The sequence below is a fragment of the Limanda limanda genome, chromosome 17, assembly GCF_963576545.1.
Source record: "Limanda limanda chromosome 17, fLimLim1.1, whole genome shotgun sequence".
Lineage (NCBI taxonomy): Eukaryota > Metazoa > Chordata > Actinopteri > Pleuronectiformes > Pleuronectidae > Limanda > Limanda limanda.
The window spans coordinates 9,115,614-9,132,814 of record NC_083652.1 but is presented as its reverse complement, the minus strand read 5'-3'; the positions used below and the strand labels follow the sequence as shown (position 1 = coordinate 9,132,814).

The 17,201-nt window shown below is 39.8% G+C and overlaps 2 protein-coding genes across 3 annotated transcripts; one reads left to right on the top strand and one right to left on the bottom strand.

The window, feature by feature from the left end:
- Positions 1 to 5,182: 5,182 nt before the first annotated feature.
- nkiras2 (NFKB inhibitor interacting Ras-like 2) lies at positions 5,183 to 8,802 on the bottom strand. 2 transcript variants are annotated; one of them, XM_061089461.1, is made up of 4 exons: positions 8,764 to 8,802; positions 8,237 to 8,353; positions 7,510 to 7,751; positions 5,183 to 7,034 (listed from the first exon to the last, which is right to left on the bottom strand). In XM_061089461.1, the coding sequence occupies exons 2-4, from the start codon at positions 8,328 to 8,330 to the stop codon at positions 6,792 to 6,794; spliced, it is 579 nt and encodes a 192-aa protein (XP_060945444.1). In that variant the 5' UTR covers positions 8,331 to 8,353; positions 8,764 to 8,802; the 3' UTR covers positions 5,183 to 6,791. The 2 variants fall into 2 exon arrangements, with proteins under 2 accessions (XP_060945444.1, XP_060945446.1); XM_061089463.1 differs by lacking the exon at positions 8,764 to 8,802 and adding an exon at positions 8,580 to 8,739.
- A 41-nt stretch (positions 8,803 to 8,843) lies between these two features.
- On the top strand, positions 8,844 to 17,169 carry dnajc7 (DnaJ (Hsp40) homolog, subfamily C, member 7). The gene is made up of 14 exons (XM_061090254.1): positions 8,844 to 8,917; positions 9,554 to 9,642; positions 10,416 to 10,540; positions 11,635 to 11,748; positions 12,029 to 12,103; positions 12,211 to 12,329; positions 13,599 to 13,752; positions 13,923 to 14,087; positions 14,427 to 14,518; positions 14,603 to 14,676; positions 14,854 to 15,000; positions 15,094 to 15,246; positions 15,431 to 15,493; positions 15,597 to 17,169. Exons 1-14 carry the CDS (start codon positions 8,844 to 8,846, stop codon positions 15,632 to 15,634), a joined length of 1,482 nt encoding a protein of 493 aa, XP_060946237.1. The 3' UTR covers positions 15,635 to 17,169.
- The last annotated feature ends 32 nt before the right edge of the window (positions 17,170 to 17,201 follow it).

The window sequence follows — 17,201 nt, the reverse complement described above, 5'->3', positions numbered from 1 at the left end:
TGGTTTAAATCTGTGTGTCTATGTGTGTGTGCCTCATGAATAGGAAAACAGCAGCAGCCTCGAAGGTAATACTTTGATTCAGACTGTTAATTTAACAATAAGAAGTGTGTGGGTGTGTGAGGAGAAAAGAACCAGCAGAAATCCCTGCTGATGAATAAACAGGGACAACATGAGGGATTCACAGAGATGCTCGAAATTGCTTTTGTAAGAATTATGTTCGGTTCATCAAACCAGATTATATAAAAAAACTATCATTATTTTGATGCACTAGTCAACAGTTAATTGAAGCTGAGCTTTGAGCCAGGATATGTCCAGTTTACACACACAAAACTATTTTATATTTGATCCTGAGTTTGCAGGGGCAGGTTTCACTTCCACACCTTCACAGCTTCTGCTCCTGTGTCAACACGCTGCCTGTTTCCAAGTAAGCAAAGCAAAAAGACACCTTTCAATCCAGGTGGGAGCAGAATGTGCACAAGCTACCATGGAAGCTGTAACACCATGTAAAAAGTGGAAAGACAAACATTAGCAATGTTCCAATGTCCTTTACACACAATGCCGTGCAAATTGCTATAACTAACTTTAAAAATGTTATACTGTGTATTTTGTGGTATTTAACTGTAAAAATACAGCAAAAGCACACAACCAGTGCACAGATTAAAACAGATTATTACTATGTGTATAATGACAGTTATTAATAGTAAATAAAAACATTAAAGGAATTAAAATAGAATTTAATGGTAAATCGCCAGCTAACCATCGCCGGTAGTGATGGGGAGGGGAAGTTGGGTGGAAAAGAATGGAGAGAAGAAAGTAGGGGTGGGGGGGAAACAATAAAAAGACAGTTGAGTTGAGTCAGACTTTGTCAGATTGGTTTTTATAACGAAAATGATAGTAGTGATACTTGCAGATGTGATATTGTTTTTAATGTGGCACCAGGTAATAGCTATAATAATACCAATTGTCAAATTATTCAGAGACCCATCTCATCATCTTCATCTAGAGAATTCGCCAAAAATTGAATGTATAGTACTGTGGATTACATTTCTAAATAATGAATCCTCCTGGATTGTGGTGCTCACTCTTACATCAACAACATGTATTCTGACATGATGCAGTGTTTTGTGTCGTCCTGCACCCCCCCACCCCCCCACCCCCACCCCCCCCTGAGACGACTCCAGTCCAGTGCAACCTCGGTGCTTTAATCTATCACACCAGGTGAGCATGTACTCAGAGCTCGGTTTGCTGTGTATACGAACGCGATTTAATTTTCATTTGAAGTCGACCACTTGGGTGTTTTTCTTCAGCTCCTCAGGCCTCTGCGTCAGCTCGTCCATTGTGGAAACGGGAGATAAGCACAGCACCGAGTCCAGCGCCTCCCGTGGTGCCAGTCAAGGGGGAGCAGTCGGATCCACAGCACTTATAGAAGCCAGTGATACAACACAAGGACGTGATGACCTTGCTGAGCGGTGACACCAGTGTGTATCCTCTGTACTGCTCCATTATCTTATCTGATCGCTCTCCATGGAGAAGGTGACACCCTTATCTCCTGCTGCAGAGGTCAGCCCCCCCCCAACTCATTCACTCAAGAGTCACCCCCTATAGACATAGCTTCTGTGTGGTGTGTGTGTGTGTGTGTGTGTGTGTGTGTGTGTGTGTGTGTGTGTGTGTGTGTGTGTGTGTGTGTGTGTGTGTGTGTGTGTGTGTGTGTGTGTGTGTGTGTGTGTGTGTGTGTGTGTGTGTGTGTACAATGATTCTAATGATTTGAAAGCAAGTGGGCGACTATAGCTGATTTGTAAGATTTAAAACTTTTTTTTATCATTATTATTCAAAGGTAAAGCAAGTGGCCAGTTTTGTTCTTTACCTACATGTTAATTGTCAAGACTAATAATATAACATACTGTAGTTCCTGCAAGGGAAAAAAATTACTATAATATTTGATAAATATTCTGTTATCATTAATAGAGCACAAGCATTTTCAGTATATACCAAATATTTACCAATTTTTCATACATAAGTCTTTTTGTGTACTCTCTTTTTATTAAAAACAGTAGTTAATTTATTTATAGTCTTGTATTAAAAATACCCAGTAATTAAAAACCTAAAAAATTTAATTCAAATTTATAATAAATTAAAAAAATGTATTATACATAGTTTAAATAATATGTTGTGTGTTTATTTATGATAAGAATTCATTGGAAATGCAGAAACTGGGTAGTGTGTGTATTTATATTCCTTATAAAATGTGAAAGGTTATCACATTTTTATACATTTTTTTGTAATCACCACAGGTATTTATCTTTTGTATTAAGGCAGAATTGTCAAGCAAAAACTTGTTTACAGCTACTTATTACGAATTCCATTATGTTCATCATAAGGACAATGCTTGGTAACTTTGCCTATTGTAAAATAAAGAGAAATAATTATGGCTGCACTGATGCTGCAAAGAGACTTCAAGGCAAAAAAAAAAAAGTGAGGAGACAGAGGGTTGTAATCAGGAAAACACGTCCACTCTCTTTAATTGTCTTCCTGTTGACTGGTGGGAGACAACGTGTCAACATGTGCCGCTGGATAATGTCAAAGATGTCAAACTCATTCATCATAACCCCTGAATCCACACACACACACGCACACACGCACACACGCACACACGCACAGTGGTTCAGCAACAAACCATAAGCATTAGCTATAGGGTCCCGGTTTTGCATGGTTCAGGGTGCCTTAAGCACGACTTATCCCAGATGGAATCACCCAGTGCAAATGATCTGTCTCAGATGCTCATGGGCAACCAAAATAACATTTGACATAACTGACGGCCTGAGGGCAGCTGATATTTCCATCCCACGGGAGGAAAGAAGGCCTGATAGCACCGAGCATGAAGGTGACGCTGCCATTAACACTGTGCTCACAGCTGTGTGGAATTGTTTTTGATGTTCTGCCGCTTCATGATGGGAACTGTGAAAAGAGGGTCAGAGCAGCAGCTTCTAGGGTCGAAGTCTATTTTCTCTTCACGATGAAAAAAAAGAAGAAGAGAAAAAACAAGGGGGGAATCAAATGTTATCTGTTTTATGGGCCCTCTGGGGGAGCTGAACGCTCCGCTGCGTTCATGAGACACACTGTCATGCAACAGTAAAATAGTATTACTGGTTGCAGCACAAGGACATTGCCTTGTTGCCCTGTGACTGTGACAAGTGGAGAGTTTTCTTATGTGGTCAGTATGGTTTAACCGAACTAAGATTCATAAATCACACAGGGAAGTGACAAATCGACCGTGCACTCGTGTTTCACATTTTGTATTGTGAATCCCCTTTTTCAGTTTTTTTTTCTGTAGGTCAATACAGACACGGGCCTATTACACAGACCGGCTCCGACATGGGAAAGTATTGACGACTAACGGGAGTCTCTTTGTCACCGTTTCATAATGGGGAAATAACATTAACACCACAGTGTACTGCCTTAGTCAAAAATGTAACATCAGTGCATTGGGTCACTTCTAGTCATTAAAAAGAACATGATTGAAATTAGATTGTACATGATGGCGCCCTCTGGGAAAACCAAGGTGAGCAAATAATATCATTTCATAAACGTTCCACTTGAGGTTTTCTCATTATCTTGCATTAACCTCTCCAGTAGGCACGCCGGTGTGACACCATCATATCAGTTCCTCCGCTGTAACATCTCTCATCTCATCTGACTGGTTGATTTCACCGACTCCTGCACGACAATTTCTTCATGTCTCTTTTCAACAGAAATAAAATGCAGAGCTTATTAATTTTTTCAGGAACTTGAATTTCCACCAATTTTCTGGATTTGCAGAAATCATTAATGGCACACTCTGTAGAGTAGCATTACCCAGATTACCATGGATACCTGACGGTTGCATGTGTGTGTGTGTATTTGGTGTCATTTTAGGGGTTGAGAGTGAGTAGGAATTAGTAGTCATCACAAACCACATCCCAGCCTTACCATTAATTGCAGAATCAGTGGCACAGTGGGTGATCAATTCTCCTGAACATGTTTGTCACGAATATTTCAGTTTGCATTTTGATTGCGTAAAACATCCTTGCATACACTGATGGAGGTTCATTGCATGACACTTGACAATTTGGTCTGCTTCCACATGATTGTTCTATTTGTTTAAAACTAGTGCGAATCAATTACAATTTAGTAGTTAACGTTTTTTAAAGTGGGTTAGGGAATAGTTTTGAGCCTAAATGGAACATTAGAACACATCCCTCCACCAAGGCCTGGCATTCAATCAGGCTGCAGCAAATCACACACACTCATAGACATCAGTTCCCTAAACGTGGCTACCATCAACTTCTATGAATTAATAGGAAAACAGTGAAAATGTTGAAAAATTAAATTGTTAACAAAGTCAAAAGATTGATTCCTTGATTCTTCCCCTTATCCTGATCTTTACCTACATTTAATGGGTTTCTCCTTGAACCATGCAGCCTCCTTCCACCAATTTTGTTTAGAAATCTGTTCAGTTGTTTTTGAGTAAGCTTGATTACAAAGTATTCAGCTAATAAACAGACTGGGGTGAAAACATAACCTCCTATTCAGAGGTAGGAGAAAAGAACTAAAGCAACTGGCATGTGCTCAGATTACATGTTTAAATGGTATTGAATATAATAGATTATTTTGGTAAAGGCTTTTGTCCAAAGTCCTTTGCACCAAGTGAATTTAAACTCCAATGGAACAAGTGGTGAATGACATCAACCGTTGTTACTCTCTTTGACCACTGGAGGGGAGTGAAAGCTCATGATTTGAAATATGGACAGTTTGAAACTCAACTACAATATCATTCTTCTGATAATGAATATATACAACTCATTATTTGCGTTATTACTACAAATATTAGCAGTAAAGATCTATGTACTTGTTAGTCTGGTTGATGTACAGCTTCGTATAGCAACAGTTTTTCAAATACTACTAATACTCTGGCTATACCAAAACTGAATCAAGTTTTATATGAAACTGAATCATCAAATGAATACACTTCTTTACCAGCGATTAGTTATGGTCTAATGCAGTGAACCCAACGGTACTGAATTTGATGCACATTTGTTTTTAAATGAAACTGTCAGATTTCTATTTTATAAGTTTCACTGGAAGATCAGAGACATCTACTGGCCATGAAACAAACTACAAGTGACATAAAACACACATAAAACAGTTTTAATTGGGCCCAGGAAAAAAATATTTTAATTTGTTTGAATGGAAACAAATATCACGGTGACCACTCAACTTGAATGTTCCATGTTCACAAAAAACAACACATTTGGTTGACAGTATCTGGTACATGAATATTAAAGACAGCAGCAGCAGATTTGCCCTTTTCAATAAAACAAATAATAAAAGCTGCACATATTTGACCTCGTGTTGTATCCTGAATGAACAGGTCAGTAAATGTGTTCTAATGGGTTTTATTCTACCTCTCAGTACAAACACACCAGCTTTAACTTCAGCACTGACTGTAACTGATAATGAGTCACAGTGTTACAGATGACATTTTACGATACATACTATACTATATATTTGTGGCACCTGTTTTAAATTTGTGGTCAAGAAGGAAAAGTTGCCCCTGAGCCTGCAGAAACTGCCCTTCATCTGAACATCTTTTAACTTATATTCAAACTTCTAACGCTTGTACACAAGGCCATATGTGGTAAGGAATGTCAATCATTACATCATCCAACACTGAATCTCTGCATACATATACAGTATACTGTGTATATGGTAACAAATCTCCAGAGCAAAAGAAACAGCACACTGTTCATTATAAATAATGCCCCAATAAATCTTTTCACTTGTTAAAACACCCGAGATACATCATTTGTGTGAAGGAATAATAAAGTAACATTTCAAAGTGATGCGGGTTAAGATTCAGTCTGTGTGTACACATACATAAAATAATAGTCAGTGTACATTTCCTAATTTATCTCTACAGTGAGCACAAAGGATCTGGACTGTTTAGAGTGACAAGTCAGATCAAATGCTGATTAAAAGTACTTCAAGAAGCACATTATTTTAACAGCTATAGTGGTAACAAGACTGTGGATGAACAGCCTGATCATACTCCAGCACGATAAAATAGAAGTGAAAAATAAAACAACATTATATTCATTGATATTTTGTTGCTGATATGGCACAATAAAATAAAGAGATCACCATTTTCACTCATACATGATTAAATTAGAATTTCACCCAAAAATCTAAAAATGGATCCTATAGTAATACCTACAGAGCTCACTGTACATAACTATCCATACATTCATTATGCCTTTCCTCTGGTAACTTCTCCACATTCTCAAACTTCTACAACCTCAGTCCTTCATGACATCAAAGGTGATCCTCGAGTAAAACATGGCTCTGTTAAAAAAAAACTTTTCTCCCTTTCACAAAACTCAGCTGCCAGGCTTTAAACAGGAACCAATAGACGTGATCCCACCTCTCTTCTTTACGCCTCTTTGCACAGTATGTTTTAGAATTTATCCTAAGATTTTAGTGAACTAAACTGAAGGTGACAGAACCTTTGCAGTCATGGCCCCGGGGCTCTGGAATGATCTGTCTGAGGAAATCTGGTCCGTTAACTCAGGTGTTTCTTTTAAGTCCATACTTTTATCACTGAACTTTCCTGCTTCTATTTGAATTAAACATTTCTTTAAACTGTTGTTTAAATTGTTGCCCTGAGAAGGAGTTTATAATCAGAATTTTGAAAGTGCTCTATAAATAAAGATCATTGATATTCCCCCCTCTGAAACAGGAAAACAGTGTTTGGTCATTTAACTATCTGTAGAACCACTTCCCCTGTTCTTGTTGCGGCTGAGAGGGAAGGTGGACTTGCTCTGAGGCTGGGTCATTTTGCTGGCCAGGTAGACGAAGGGCTCGATAAGCGTGCGTCTGTCCACCACCGACACCTCCCACAGCCGGACCTTCTCATTCTTTGCCCAGTTCTGAGCCATGCTGGAGTCGACTCTTCTTTCCTCCTGCTTGTCCAGCTTGTTACCCAGCACAACAATGGTCACCTGTGGATCAGTATAATCAGGTTAATTTGTAATGTGTGGCACTGCCAACATCAAAGCACCTCACTCCATCTGCTGTATTTCTAGTTGTAGCTATGGTTTACAAATATTTCACGTTCATCATTTATAGATATCATTCCACAGCATATCAATTAATTTCTAACATAAAATGTAGCATTTAAATGCAAGAAATCCTCAACATTTGTAGAGTAACAACTTTATTAAATCTAAGTGTCCCTCTTGAACCACACACTATTTACACCCAAACTCAAAAGCAGGATAACAGCAGTGGCTGACGAGCTGATTACTGGTGTTGGATAAACACAATTTGGTGAAGTAAATTGTAAATACAAGGACAAATAACCTACCAAATTGGTTTAGGGTCTCTGAATTGGTCTCTTCTAAATTCATACAGCATTTTTAGGAAGCCGGTACCCACACAAAGCTTAAAGAGCATAAATATTTGTTCGGTCCTCACCTCTTTCTTGTCTCTGTGGCGGTCTATGTCCTTTTTGAGAGCCTCCATTCGCTTGAAGGACTCTTTACTGTCGATGCTGTACACAAGCACAAATCCATCTGCAAAACTGTAGTAATGTCGAGGGAACTCCATCCCCTCCCGGAGTCCGCGGGTGTCATAGAAGCGCACCTGCTCCCGTGTACCACGGTCCGTCTCTACGGAGCCGATGTAGATGTCCTCCAGAGTCTCCATGGGCTCCGAACCTGAAAATGAATAAATGAAGGAGGTGGTCATGTGGTGTGATGTTCTGTGCAAGGCCCAAGAAATACAGCATTTAGACTGGCTGTCGTATTTTTTTTGTGTTTGTGAAGCTCAATGATGATTCAGTTGAATAAAAACCAAACTGCATGATAACAAATTTCCAAGTGTTTGCAGCTCTCTGATTTCCACCTTCATTAGCAGGTTGATAGGTACAGTTTGCATGCTCGATTGCTTCTGCAAAATAATTACTGGGATCGCAATTATCTAACAGCTAATGGGACATTCCATTCTATCAGGAAGAGTTCATGGCAATCACTCTGTAGATCTAAATATGGAATGCTACTAATTACAACCCTTGACAATTTTCTAATAGCAAGACACACAACAAGGTTATGCTCGCCCAGCAGACTGCATGCCATGTAGAAACTACTGGTCTCTTTGCAGAAGAGCAGACAACATATAACACAGTAATGTTAAAATAGTGTACCTGCAACATGGTTGGCATACAGCAGTTGCTCCAGAACAGCCGTTTTTCCCACTGCACCCTGTCCACAAACCACCACCTTGCAGCTTTTACCCATAACTCTTTCTCAGGTCAGGAAATCTGAAGAGATGGAAAACTCTGATTAAGACTTTGCATTGTATTAACGAAGCAACGATGCTATTGTGCATTATGCTAGACACATTCAATGATCACAGAGGCGATAAATAGCTTGCTAGCTGACATATAAAGTAAGTATGATAATGTTGTGTGAAACGTTAGGTAACGAGGACTGCTAAAGTGACAGTTTAAAGTGTATGACATTAAAGATAGCTTAGCATTAGCTTACGGGGAGACGCACGGCACGACACAACACACACACGGTCCTGGTGTGAACCTCTCTAACTCGACAACCCAGTTTCCCACTGACTCGTTTTATCGAACACAAACATTGTTATTCGAGAGCTGTGGGGACACTCGCAGCAGCTTATGATGCAAATTCTTCTCTACGAGCTAAGCTAGCTGGCTCTTACCTCGCGCACGACTTCCTGTTTACACTTTACGTAAGCGACTGCAGTAATGTGGCCCCGCCCCCTCTCCGTCCACGGGCAAAATGGCGACGGAGACCTGTGATGCTGCGAACATGGAGCCCGACATTGACCTGCTCAGCGACGAGGAACTAGAGAGGTGCGAGCCGTCGGGACCGGGTTGTCCGCGGCGGGGACACGTCTGCTACAAGCGGGCGGTCGAGTTCCGCGGTGACACGTCCCCGTCATGTCCGTTTCCCCCGTCGCTAACCACCGCGCCGCCGCCGAGCTAAATGTGGCCCTGGGTACTGGTAACACTGGGAGCTGCTGCGCTGGGTTTCTGGGCTGTAACATAACTAAAACTCGGTCATTTGTAAAAGTTGATGTGTGTGTGTGTTCTGCTGTCACGGTACTGTGTTATTCGATGAATGTCAATGGCCGGCTGACGAGTTAATGACAGCGTTCAGTTCCCTCTCTGTGTGGTCGTGATTCCAAAATAAGTAACGGTCCCTCTGCGCGGTGTCACCTGTTCCTGGCTGAATACCCGGGTTTGATCGGTGCTGACACTCGTGTCCTGCTGCTGCTGCTTGGGCTCTTTCTATGTTTAGCCAACTCGGGCCAGAGGAGTGATTCACAATATCCGGTGCATGCTCCCGTTTCACAGCTGATCGTGAAAGTGAGAGTCGTGCTCGGTGGGCTTCGCAATGTAAAGAATTAAGTGTGAAGCAAATTCCCGAAGTGTTTGTGGTTTGTTTTCAATGTCCCCCCTTTCTGTGCTCTGCCCACTTTGACACAGGGAGGCCGAGGGCTTCAAGGAGCAAGGCAACGCCTTCTACATCAAAAAGGATTATGCTGAAGCCTACAGTTATTACACCAAGGCAATAGGTAATATTCCCTTTAATAATACTGAGTAATCATCCTTTTGTTTGGATATAATGTTGTTCTCTTTTACTGGAGAGGCAGCAACAGTTTGAATTCTGTCTGATGCTCAGTGTGCAATAACTTGTTCTGGATTCATACTTTATTTTTCTTTCATATCTTTTGACCTTGATTATTGCTTTTTTTTTTTAAAAAACATATATTTATTGGTTTTATACATTTAAATCAATTTACATTCATACAAGAACCTTCCCAAACCTGAACAAATGGCAGTATAAAATAACAGTAAATAATACAAATATCACATAACTGGCTAAGTTATGATTAAAACATAAATTCAAGAAGGACAAAAAATTACAATGAAACTACAAATTTAGTTTAAACAATTCAATAAAAAAATATATATAAATATATATATATATATATAATATATATATTAATCTCTAGTAAAATAAAATACAGTCACAAACATGGAGCAGAGTACAGCACACATTCCTCACAACAGATTAGTCACTTCACATTTCCAATGCCTGTTCAATGTCACCATTCTGAACAAAGTCCCAAAACATCTCCCAGATACTGTAAAATTTAGAATCTCTTGTTGCTTTTTAATTATATTGCTTGAAAACTGTTTTACACTCAGCTGTATGATTTCAAATTGATTTATTTTCATTTAGTCTCTGATTTGTTTTGAATGTCCCTGTGCAGCACCTTGAATCTTCCTCTGTGTATGAAATGTGCTTTACGAGTAAAACTGCCTTCCCTTGTGTTTTATCCAGACATGTGTCCAAAGAATGCAAGTTACTACGGAAACCGGGCTGCCACATTAATGATGTTGTGCCGGTATAGAGAGGCTTTAGAGGACTCCCAGCAAGCAGTGCGACTAGATAACTCCTTCATGAAGGTACTTGGTGGAGAAGAAGATGCCAAATTCTGCTAAATGGGAAATCTACTCTTGATTTGTCTTAATATATATTCAGCTAGCGATAGCTTTACAACAGCACCTACATGGGAACTTGTAACTTGAGCCTTGGACATGTTTTACACAAATTAGAATGTAGTTGTTTACAACGTTGCAGAGCTTCGGAATGCTCTTGTTCAATTCGATAATCGTGTGTCAGTCATGGTCTTCTGTGATGTGATTCATAGGCATGCATCATAGTCCGTTTATTACTCCGCCTTAAGATTGATCACTAGTGATGCTAATGGGACTCATCATTGCTCTCAATATGGAGCTGTGATTCTCACTGGTATTTTCTTTATTTATAAACTTACTTTACTTAATGTCCCACAAGTTCGGTCTGAACTTGGAAACTTTGCCTTTTCTGCTAGTGCACCAGACTCGTGGAACAAATACAGCACATCCTTATATTAAGTGCATTCATACCCTTTGGACATTTTAGAAATTTTATCCTAAACCTTCCAACGTCCAGTTTCAGCAGTTTTATATAACTTTAATTTTATTTAACATTTTGGGCCTAGTTATTTTAACTTTAATGTCTCACATAACTGTAATTTCTTTGGCATTTACGGTTGTAGAGGATTTTACTTAACATTTTTGATCATCTTGATTCCTCTAATTGTTCTAATGCAACGTTTTAAAATGGCTGTTATTCAGATTAATTTTAGATTTGTTTATTAGTGTCTTTGCCCCTTTGTTTATGTTGCCCTTTTCTCCTCTCTTTCTGTCCCTGTGATTTAACTTGATATCAATGCAAATGAGTTCAACTGTCAAGTATAAATTAAGGTTTCATAACTAATAGGAATTTTGCCTATAATAGCAATATGTGGCTCTTCACTACATAAGCTATAGCACATCAATTTAATAACAGTATCAAACTTAATTTCTATCTGTGTGTAACATTTGTGTCACTTAAAAAAGAATTAAGTTAAAGAGAGCAATGGTTTAGTTTCAGTAATTCATGTCCAGCTAGTTTTGAGATGGGTGGGAATTGATGAACGTTGTTTAGTTTGTGAACTTGAGTCCTTTGCCCACAGGGCCATCTGCGAGAGGGCAAGTGCCACCTGTCTCTTGGCAATGCTATGGCTGCCAGCCGCTGTTTCCAGAAGGTTCTGGAGCTGGAGCCTGATAACAGTCAGTGCCAGCAGGAGGTGAGTCTGCCTTTTTGTCAGAGAGCATGATTTGACAACTTTGGATATGCACATCCACTAACAGATAAGCTTTCGCCAAGCCAGTGTTAATACAGTGCAAAACTGAGCAGTTTAATAGGACATCAGCCAGTTAACATCAATGCAAGTTTAAGGTTATTCATACAACTACTACTACTTACAATGACCTGAAGATTATCTAGTGATTAGCAATAGCTGCAGAGCATTGAAGTCAACTGAGGTATTTTTCATTGTCACTGAATAGCACAAATTCCTTTGGCAGGTGAAGATTGCAGAATCCATCCTTGAATATGAGAGAATGGCAGAGATTGGATTTGACAAGCGGGACTTCAGGATGGTGAGCTGCTCAGCGCTTACAGAGTTATTTAATTTTCTCATTTGAATGTCCAGAGTCACTTTTCCATCAAGCAACACAGACTGCAAATATGCCTGGATTGTTTTCAGGTTGTCTTTTGCATGGACCGTGCCTTGGAGTCTGCCTCAGCCTGTCACAGGTTCAAGATACTGAAGGCAGAGTGCTTAGCCCTGCTCGGCCGCTACCCAGAGGCTCAGTCTGTAGCCAGGTAAGAGTTCCTCTTTGACACTTGGCAATTCACTTATTTATTCATTATTAATGGAATTTGTCACCGAGTGAAAGTAACATAAGACTGACCATGCCATACGTACTGCCTTAATTTGCTTTGAAAATATTCTCTAAAGCTGAACTCCGGAAAATATCAGAAAATTGTGTCTGGACATTTTTCGGAGTTTGTCGTTCACATACGAAGAATGCAGCAGGAGATTGTCCGGGTCAGACGTGTTCCAAACGTCAGGAACTTTTCCAGAACATTGAGAAGAAGGGGTAGAGCATGCAGGAGGCAGGCCATGACGTATAAATTCCACTGTGGTTAGTGTTTTTGTTTACAGCATTTCGACACAGGTGTTGGTCCTTACCGCCAAAAGCTCTCGAATCTCATCTTTTCAAATTTACATCTTGGTCTGCGTCTTCTATGTGTTTTACACCTCTTTCTCATCCTGAGATATTTGTATTCTTCCAGTTTCGCGCCCGTCTTGTTTTAGAAACGTCATCAATGCCCTCGCTGGGCATTTTCTGTACTTCTGTCCTTCTGTAATCTTACATGGGCTCCCTCTGACATTCTCTAGATGCTTTTTCTAGGGACCTAACTGGAAAAGTTTCAGAAAATAAGACAGAAATTGAATCAGAAATTATCATTCTCCTTAAGATAATATCTGAACTGCAGTGCATGTCTGATAGCATCACCCGATTCTCTGGGGAACTGTGGGGAAGCCACTCTAACAGAAAAAAGCTAGTGCTGCCCGTGCCCTCTTCAATTAAGGGCGTGTATATTACCACATTCACGTTTCAGTTTCTACACTGCATCCTTTAACACGGCCTTGTCACTGCTTGGATGAAGGCATTCCACAGTAAATCATGTTTTGAGTAGAACTATATTAAATATTATAACATAAAAGGCTATATTCTTGGTGAGAAGTCTCTTAAATATGTTTTTAAACATTCATATTGACACACAAGGTTTTCATGAAAAAGTTGAGAGCACCTTGGGCCCAATTAATAGTTACCTTAACTTTCTGGATACCCATTCTGGCTCTTTCTTGCCATATGCTTTATTTTCACTGAATGATGGATTTGTATTTGCTGTAACGCTGTAGTTTACAATCTGGCTTTTTCTTTTTTGTCTTCTGTGATTATTGACTTTTATGCTTTTGTTTGTATTTTGTAAGGGTGATGTTTTGTTTTGGTCTGTGTGAGGAAAGTTAAAATATAATAAAAAAAAAACAACCATTAATATTGATTATTTGTTTACGTTTAGTGACATTCTGCGAATGGACTCCACTAACGCGGATGCCCTATACGTGCGTGGTCTCTGTCTCTACTATGAAGACTGCATTGAGAAGGCTGTCCAGTTCTTCGTACAGGCTCTGCGTATGGCTCCTGACCACGATAAGGCCCGGCTCGCATGCAGAGTGAGTAATTCAGTACATGAGAGTTCTATTAACCAGTTAAACCACTTTTTATAAACATAGCCCAAAAAAGTCTTATAACAAAACAGCTTAAGAAGATATGACAGTGTGGTTTTTCTTTGATCCATTTTAAGTCTGATTGGCTTCTACTTTCTTACGTGTTGTTTACCCAGGATGCCAAAGCACTAAAAGCCAAGAAGGAGGAAGGGAACAAGGCGTTCAAGGAAGGGAGCTTTGAGGCGGCCTATGAGCTGTACTCTGCCGCACTAACGATAGACCCCAACAACATCAAGACTAATGCCAAGTTGTACTGTAATAGGGCAACTGTTGGATCTAAGGTGAGGAACACGCACAGGAGAAAAGATACCGCTGGTTGGATCAGTGTGAACACATGAACAGCTTTGACAAAACAAAACAAGTAGCCAATAAGGACAGAGTGAGATGTGTTTATTTGGTAAAGGATGGGTCACTCCTGAACAAGCTTAACCTCCATGGATAAATACTAGGTTTGTCACAGACTTGCAGTGATGTAATTACATGTAATAGAGCAACACACACACACACACGTCTTTCAGTCAGTCAAATTCAAAGTTTAGCAGAGACACAGGGGTGAGGGTTTTTGTTTTGAACCTTTAACTCTGCTTTGCATGAATTTTCTTTTTCTTTTTCTTTGAAAGCTGAAGAAACTAGATCAGGCCATCGAAGATTGCACAAAGGCCATTAAACTGGATGAGACCTACATCAAGGCCTATTTACGGAGAGCACAGTGGTATGTCAAAGAACTCTGTAGTTAATAGAGATCATGAGTTATATTTGATTTGTTTTATCGATTCAATAACTGACTTTGTTGCAGCTACATGGACACAGAACAGTATGAAGAAGCTGTGCGAGACTATGAGAAAGTTTACCAGACAGAGAAAACAAAAGGTAAGAATCAAGACTTATGCATTCAGCACAGATACTGTATTTTCTCTTCTTTTTCTTAACTCATGGAGCTTAAACCTTCTTCACTGGCTTTCTGTGCTTCCTTCTGCCTTTAAATAAACCCTTACCCTCCTACTTTAGTTTATTGACCTCTTCTTTCTTCCTTTCTTTATTCCACAGAACACAAGCACCTCCTGAAACATGCGCAGCTGGAGTTGAAGAAAAGCAAGCGAAAAGATTACTACAAAGTGCTCGCGGTGGATAAGAACGCCACAGAAGAAGAGATCAAGAAAGCTTACCGCAAACGGGCCCTATTACATCACCCAGGTGCGTTATCCCCTTAACCACTGTGATTCTTATACAGGAAAAAAAACACCTAGTGTGTCCTTCATGTTTTTTTTACCTTTTCATTTGACTTAGACCGCCATAGCAGCGCAAGTGCTGAGGTGCAGAAAGAAGAAGAAAAGAAGTTCAAGGAGGTGGGCGAGGCTTTCAGCGTGCTTTCAGACCCAAAGAAGAAATCTCGCTACGACAGCGGTCAGGATCTGGAGGACGACGGCATGAACATGGGAGGTCAGAACCCGGGAAAGCCTTGGGGCGGGAGGTCTCAAGGGTGAACACATTAAATTACAAGTCATGCTTGAGCCAGTAATCCACCTTCTTATTTTAAAGCAAATCTTTTATTTATAATTAGAAAATCGAACGTGGAAAGGTTCTGTTTCGATGAGGATTCTTACGTGTATTCTTTCTCTCTCAGATTTTGATGCTAACAACATTTTCAAGGCTTTTTTTGGAGGTCCAGGCGGTTTTAGTTTTGAAGGTATTTATCTTACTATTTGTTTAGAAAACCCTGTGACAAGTATACCTTTTTACGAGTACAGTGAATGTTTTTCAGTTATTGAAATATATGTTTCTCTTTTCAGCGTCTGGACCAGGAAATTTCTTCTTCCAGTTTGGTTAATTGGAGAATTCGTTCACACGAACAAAGACTACAACATGACTTTTCGACAATGTCAACCCCCAGACCCACCATCCGTATTTAATGACTGACTGATTGCAAGGCAGATTCTTTTCTACGTCACTGACTGAAAGAATGCAGCCCAATGACCACACGCAGCGAATGATTTAATGCCTGTATAGCAAGGGGCCATGATGGCTCAGACTGTGTGGATAGTGTTACTGGTTTTGGATTTGGTTTTCTTCCTTGCAGAATGAAACAAACTTGAAATCAGTAATGGCTAAGAACACCGGTGCAAATTAATTCACAATGTTTTGGATTGTGCAGTTATTGTATCAGTGCTTTTAGGTATCCATGCAGGATGTGACATCCTGGGGAAACTCCTGAGATTCAACAGAGCATTGAACACGCTATTATCCAGCTCATCTGAACTAAATGCTGAGGGGCTTTGCTCTGCATGAAATTTATTTGCCGGGCAAGCAGCACCTTCCCACTTTTGAAGAATGTCAGTCAGACAGTCGGCTGCCACGAGTCCACACTGAAAACTGCCTTGTTTTCATAAGCCAAAAGCATCACTTGAGCATTTTTTAATAATACAAAGCAGCTGGATCCTAGACCCACACGCAGAGTACAGCCGAAGCACACTTAAGAAAGATGGCAGTGGAGACAGCCGCGCCGGCTTTGTTGCCGGCAAAGTCCCTCCCTCTAGTTGTCAAAGGTTTTGTGTTTGATGTTGACATTCACAGATTGCTGCATTGTACATTTTACTGGAATGTAAAGTGTTGATTTGTGATGATATTTGATTCTTTTTTTTCCTTTTTTAAATTTTGCTATGTATATTTATTGTAAATTTGCTGTCTGATTGAACCGTTGGTGAAAGATGAGGCCATTATTTCTGTTACGTAAAAGTTTGCACCTATCGCGAGCATCACTTCGACGCAAATTCAGGAAGATGGTCTGCATGAAATGCACAGAAAAACATTACGCTCTTTGTGTTCCTTGACAGCAATCCAAGCTGTTCATCCGTTTTTATAATACTATATATTAATATTACTCAAAGCAGCACCTTAAGCATAGGAATAGAATAATGGCGTGATTTGCAGAAAGTCGGGCACGGTATGATGATGAAAGCTAGGGATGTTCAGTTGCTTCCTGATAAGTGTGTTGTTCTTTTAGTGCACTTACTAAAGAAAAAGAAAAGCCTCATCTTTGCTCTCATTGTTTTTGCCCTTATGGTGAAACCATCCTCTCTTTACCCTTAAAACGTTACAGCCATTTCAATAAAGTTGGCCTCTGGATTTACCCAAAACAACTGTGTCCTTTTGTGTAGGTTGAGTAGTATCAGTACATATCATTACCTCCAAGGTTTTGTTTTCATCTGCCATTATCTATGAGTGGATTAGCAGGAATACGTGACACCTACTGGACACATTACCATTAAACATGGTGGGTGGATGCAGTATGGGTCAGGGAAGAACCTGTTACATGTTGGTACTGATCCAAGGTATTTTTTCACTATCTTAAACATTGAAAATTAAACCTTTTCATTGATTTCACACAATAAAGAATG

Coding starts and splice junctions, on each gene's coding strand:
- nkiras2 (XM_061089461.1), bottom strand. CDS start 8,330: ATGGGTAAAAGCTGCAAGGTGGTGGTTTGTGGACAGGGTGCAGTGGGA. Junction 7,752..8,236: donor GTATGCCAACCATGTTGCAG/GTACACTATTTT, acceptor ATTCATTTTCAG/GTTCGGAGCCCATGGAGACT. Junction 7,035..7,509: donor GCCACAGAGACAAGAAAGAG/GTGAGGACCGAA, acceptor ACTGATCCACAG/GTGACCATTGTTGTGCTGGG.
- dnajc7 (XM_061090254.1), top strand. CDS start 8,844: ATGGCGACGGAGACCTGTGATGCTGCGAACATGGAGCCCGACATTGAC. Junction 13,753..13,922: donor AGGCCCGGCTCGCATGCAGA/GTGAGTAATTCA, acceptor TTGTTTACCCAG/GATGCCAAAGCACTAAAAGC. Junction 14,519..14,602: donor TATTTACGGAGAGCACAGTG/GTATGTCAAAGA, acceptor ACTTTGTTGCAG/CTACATGGACACAGAACAGT.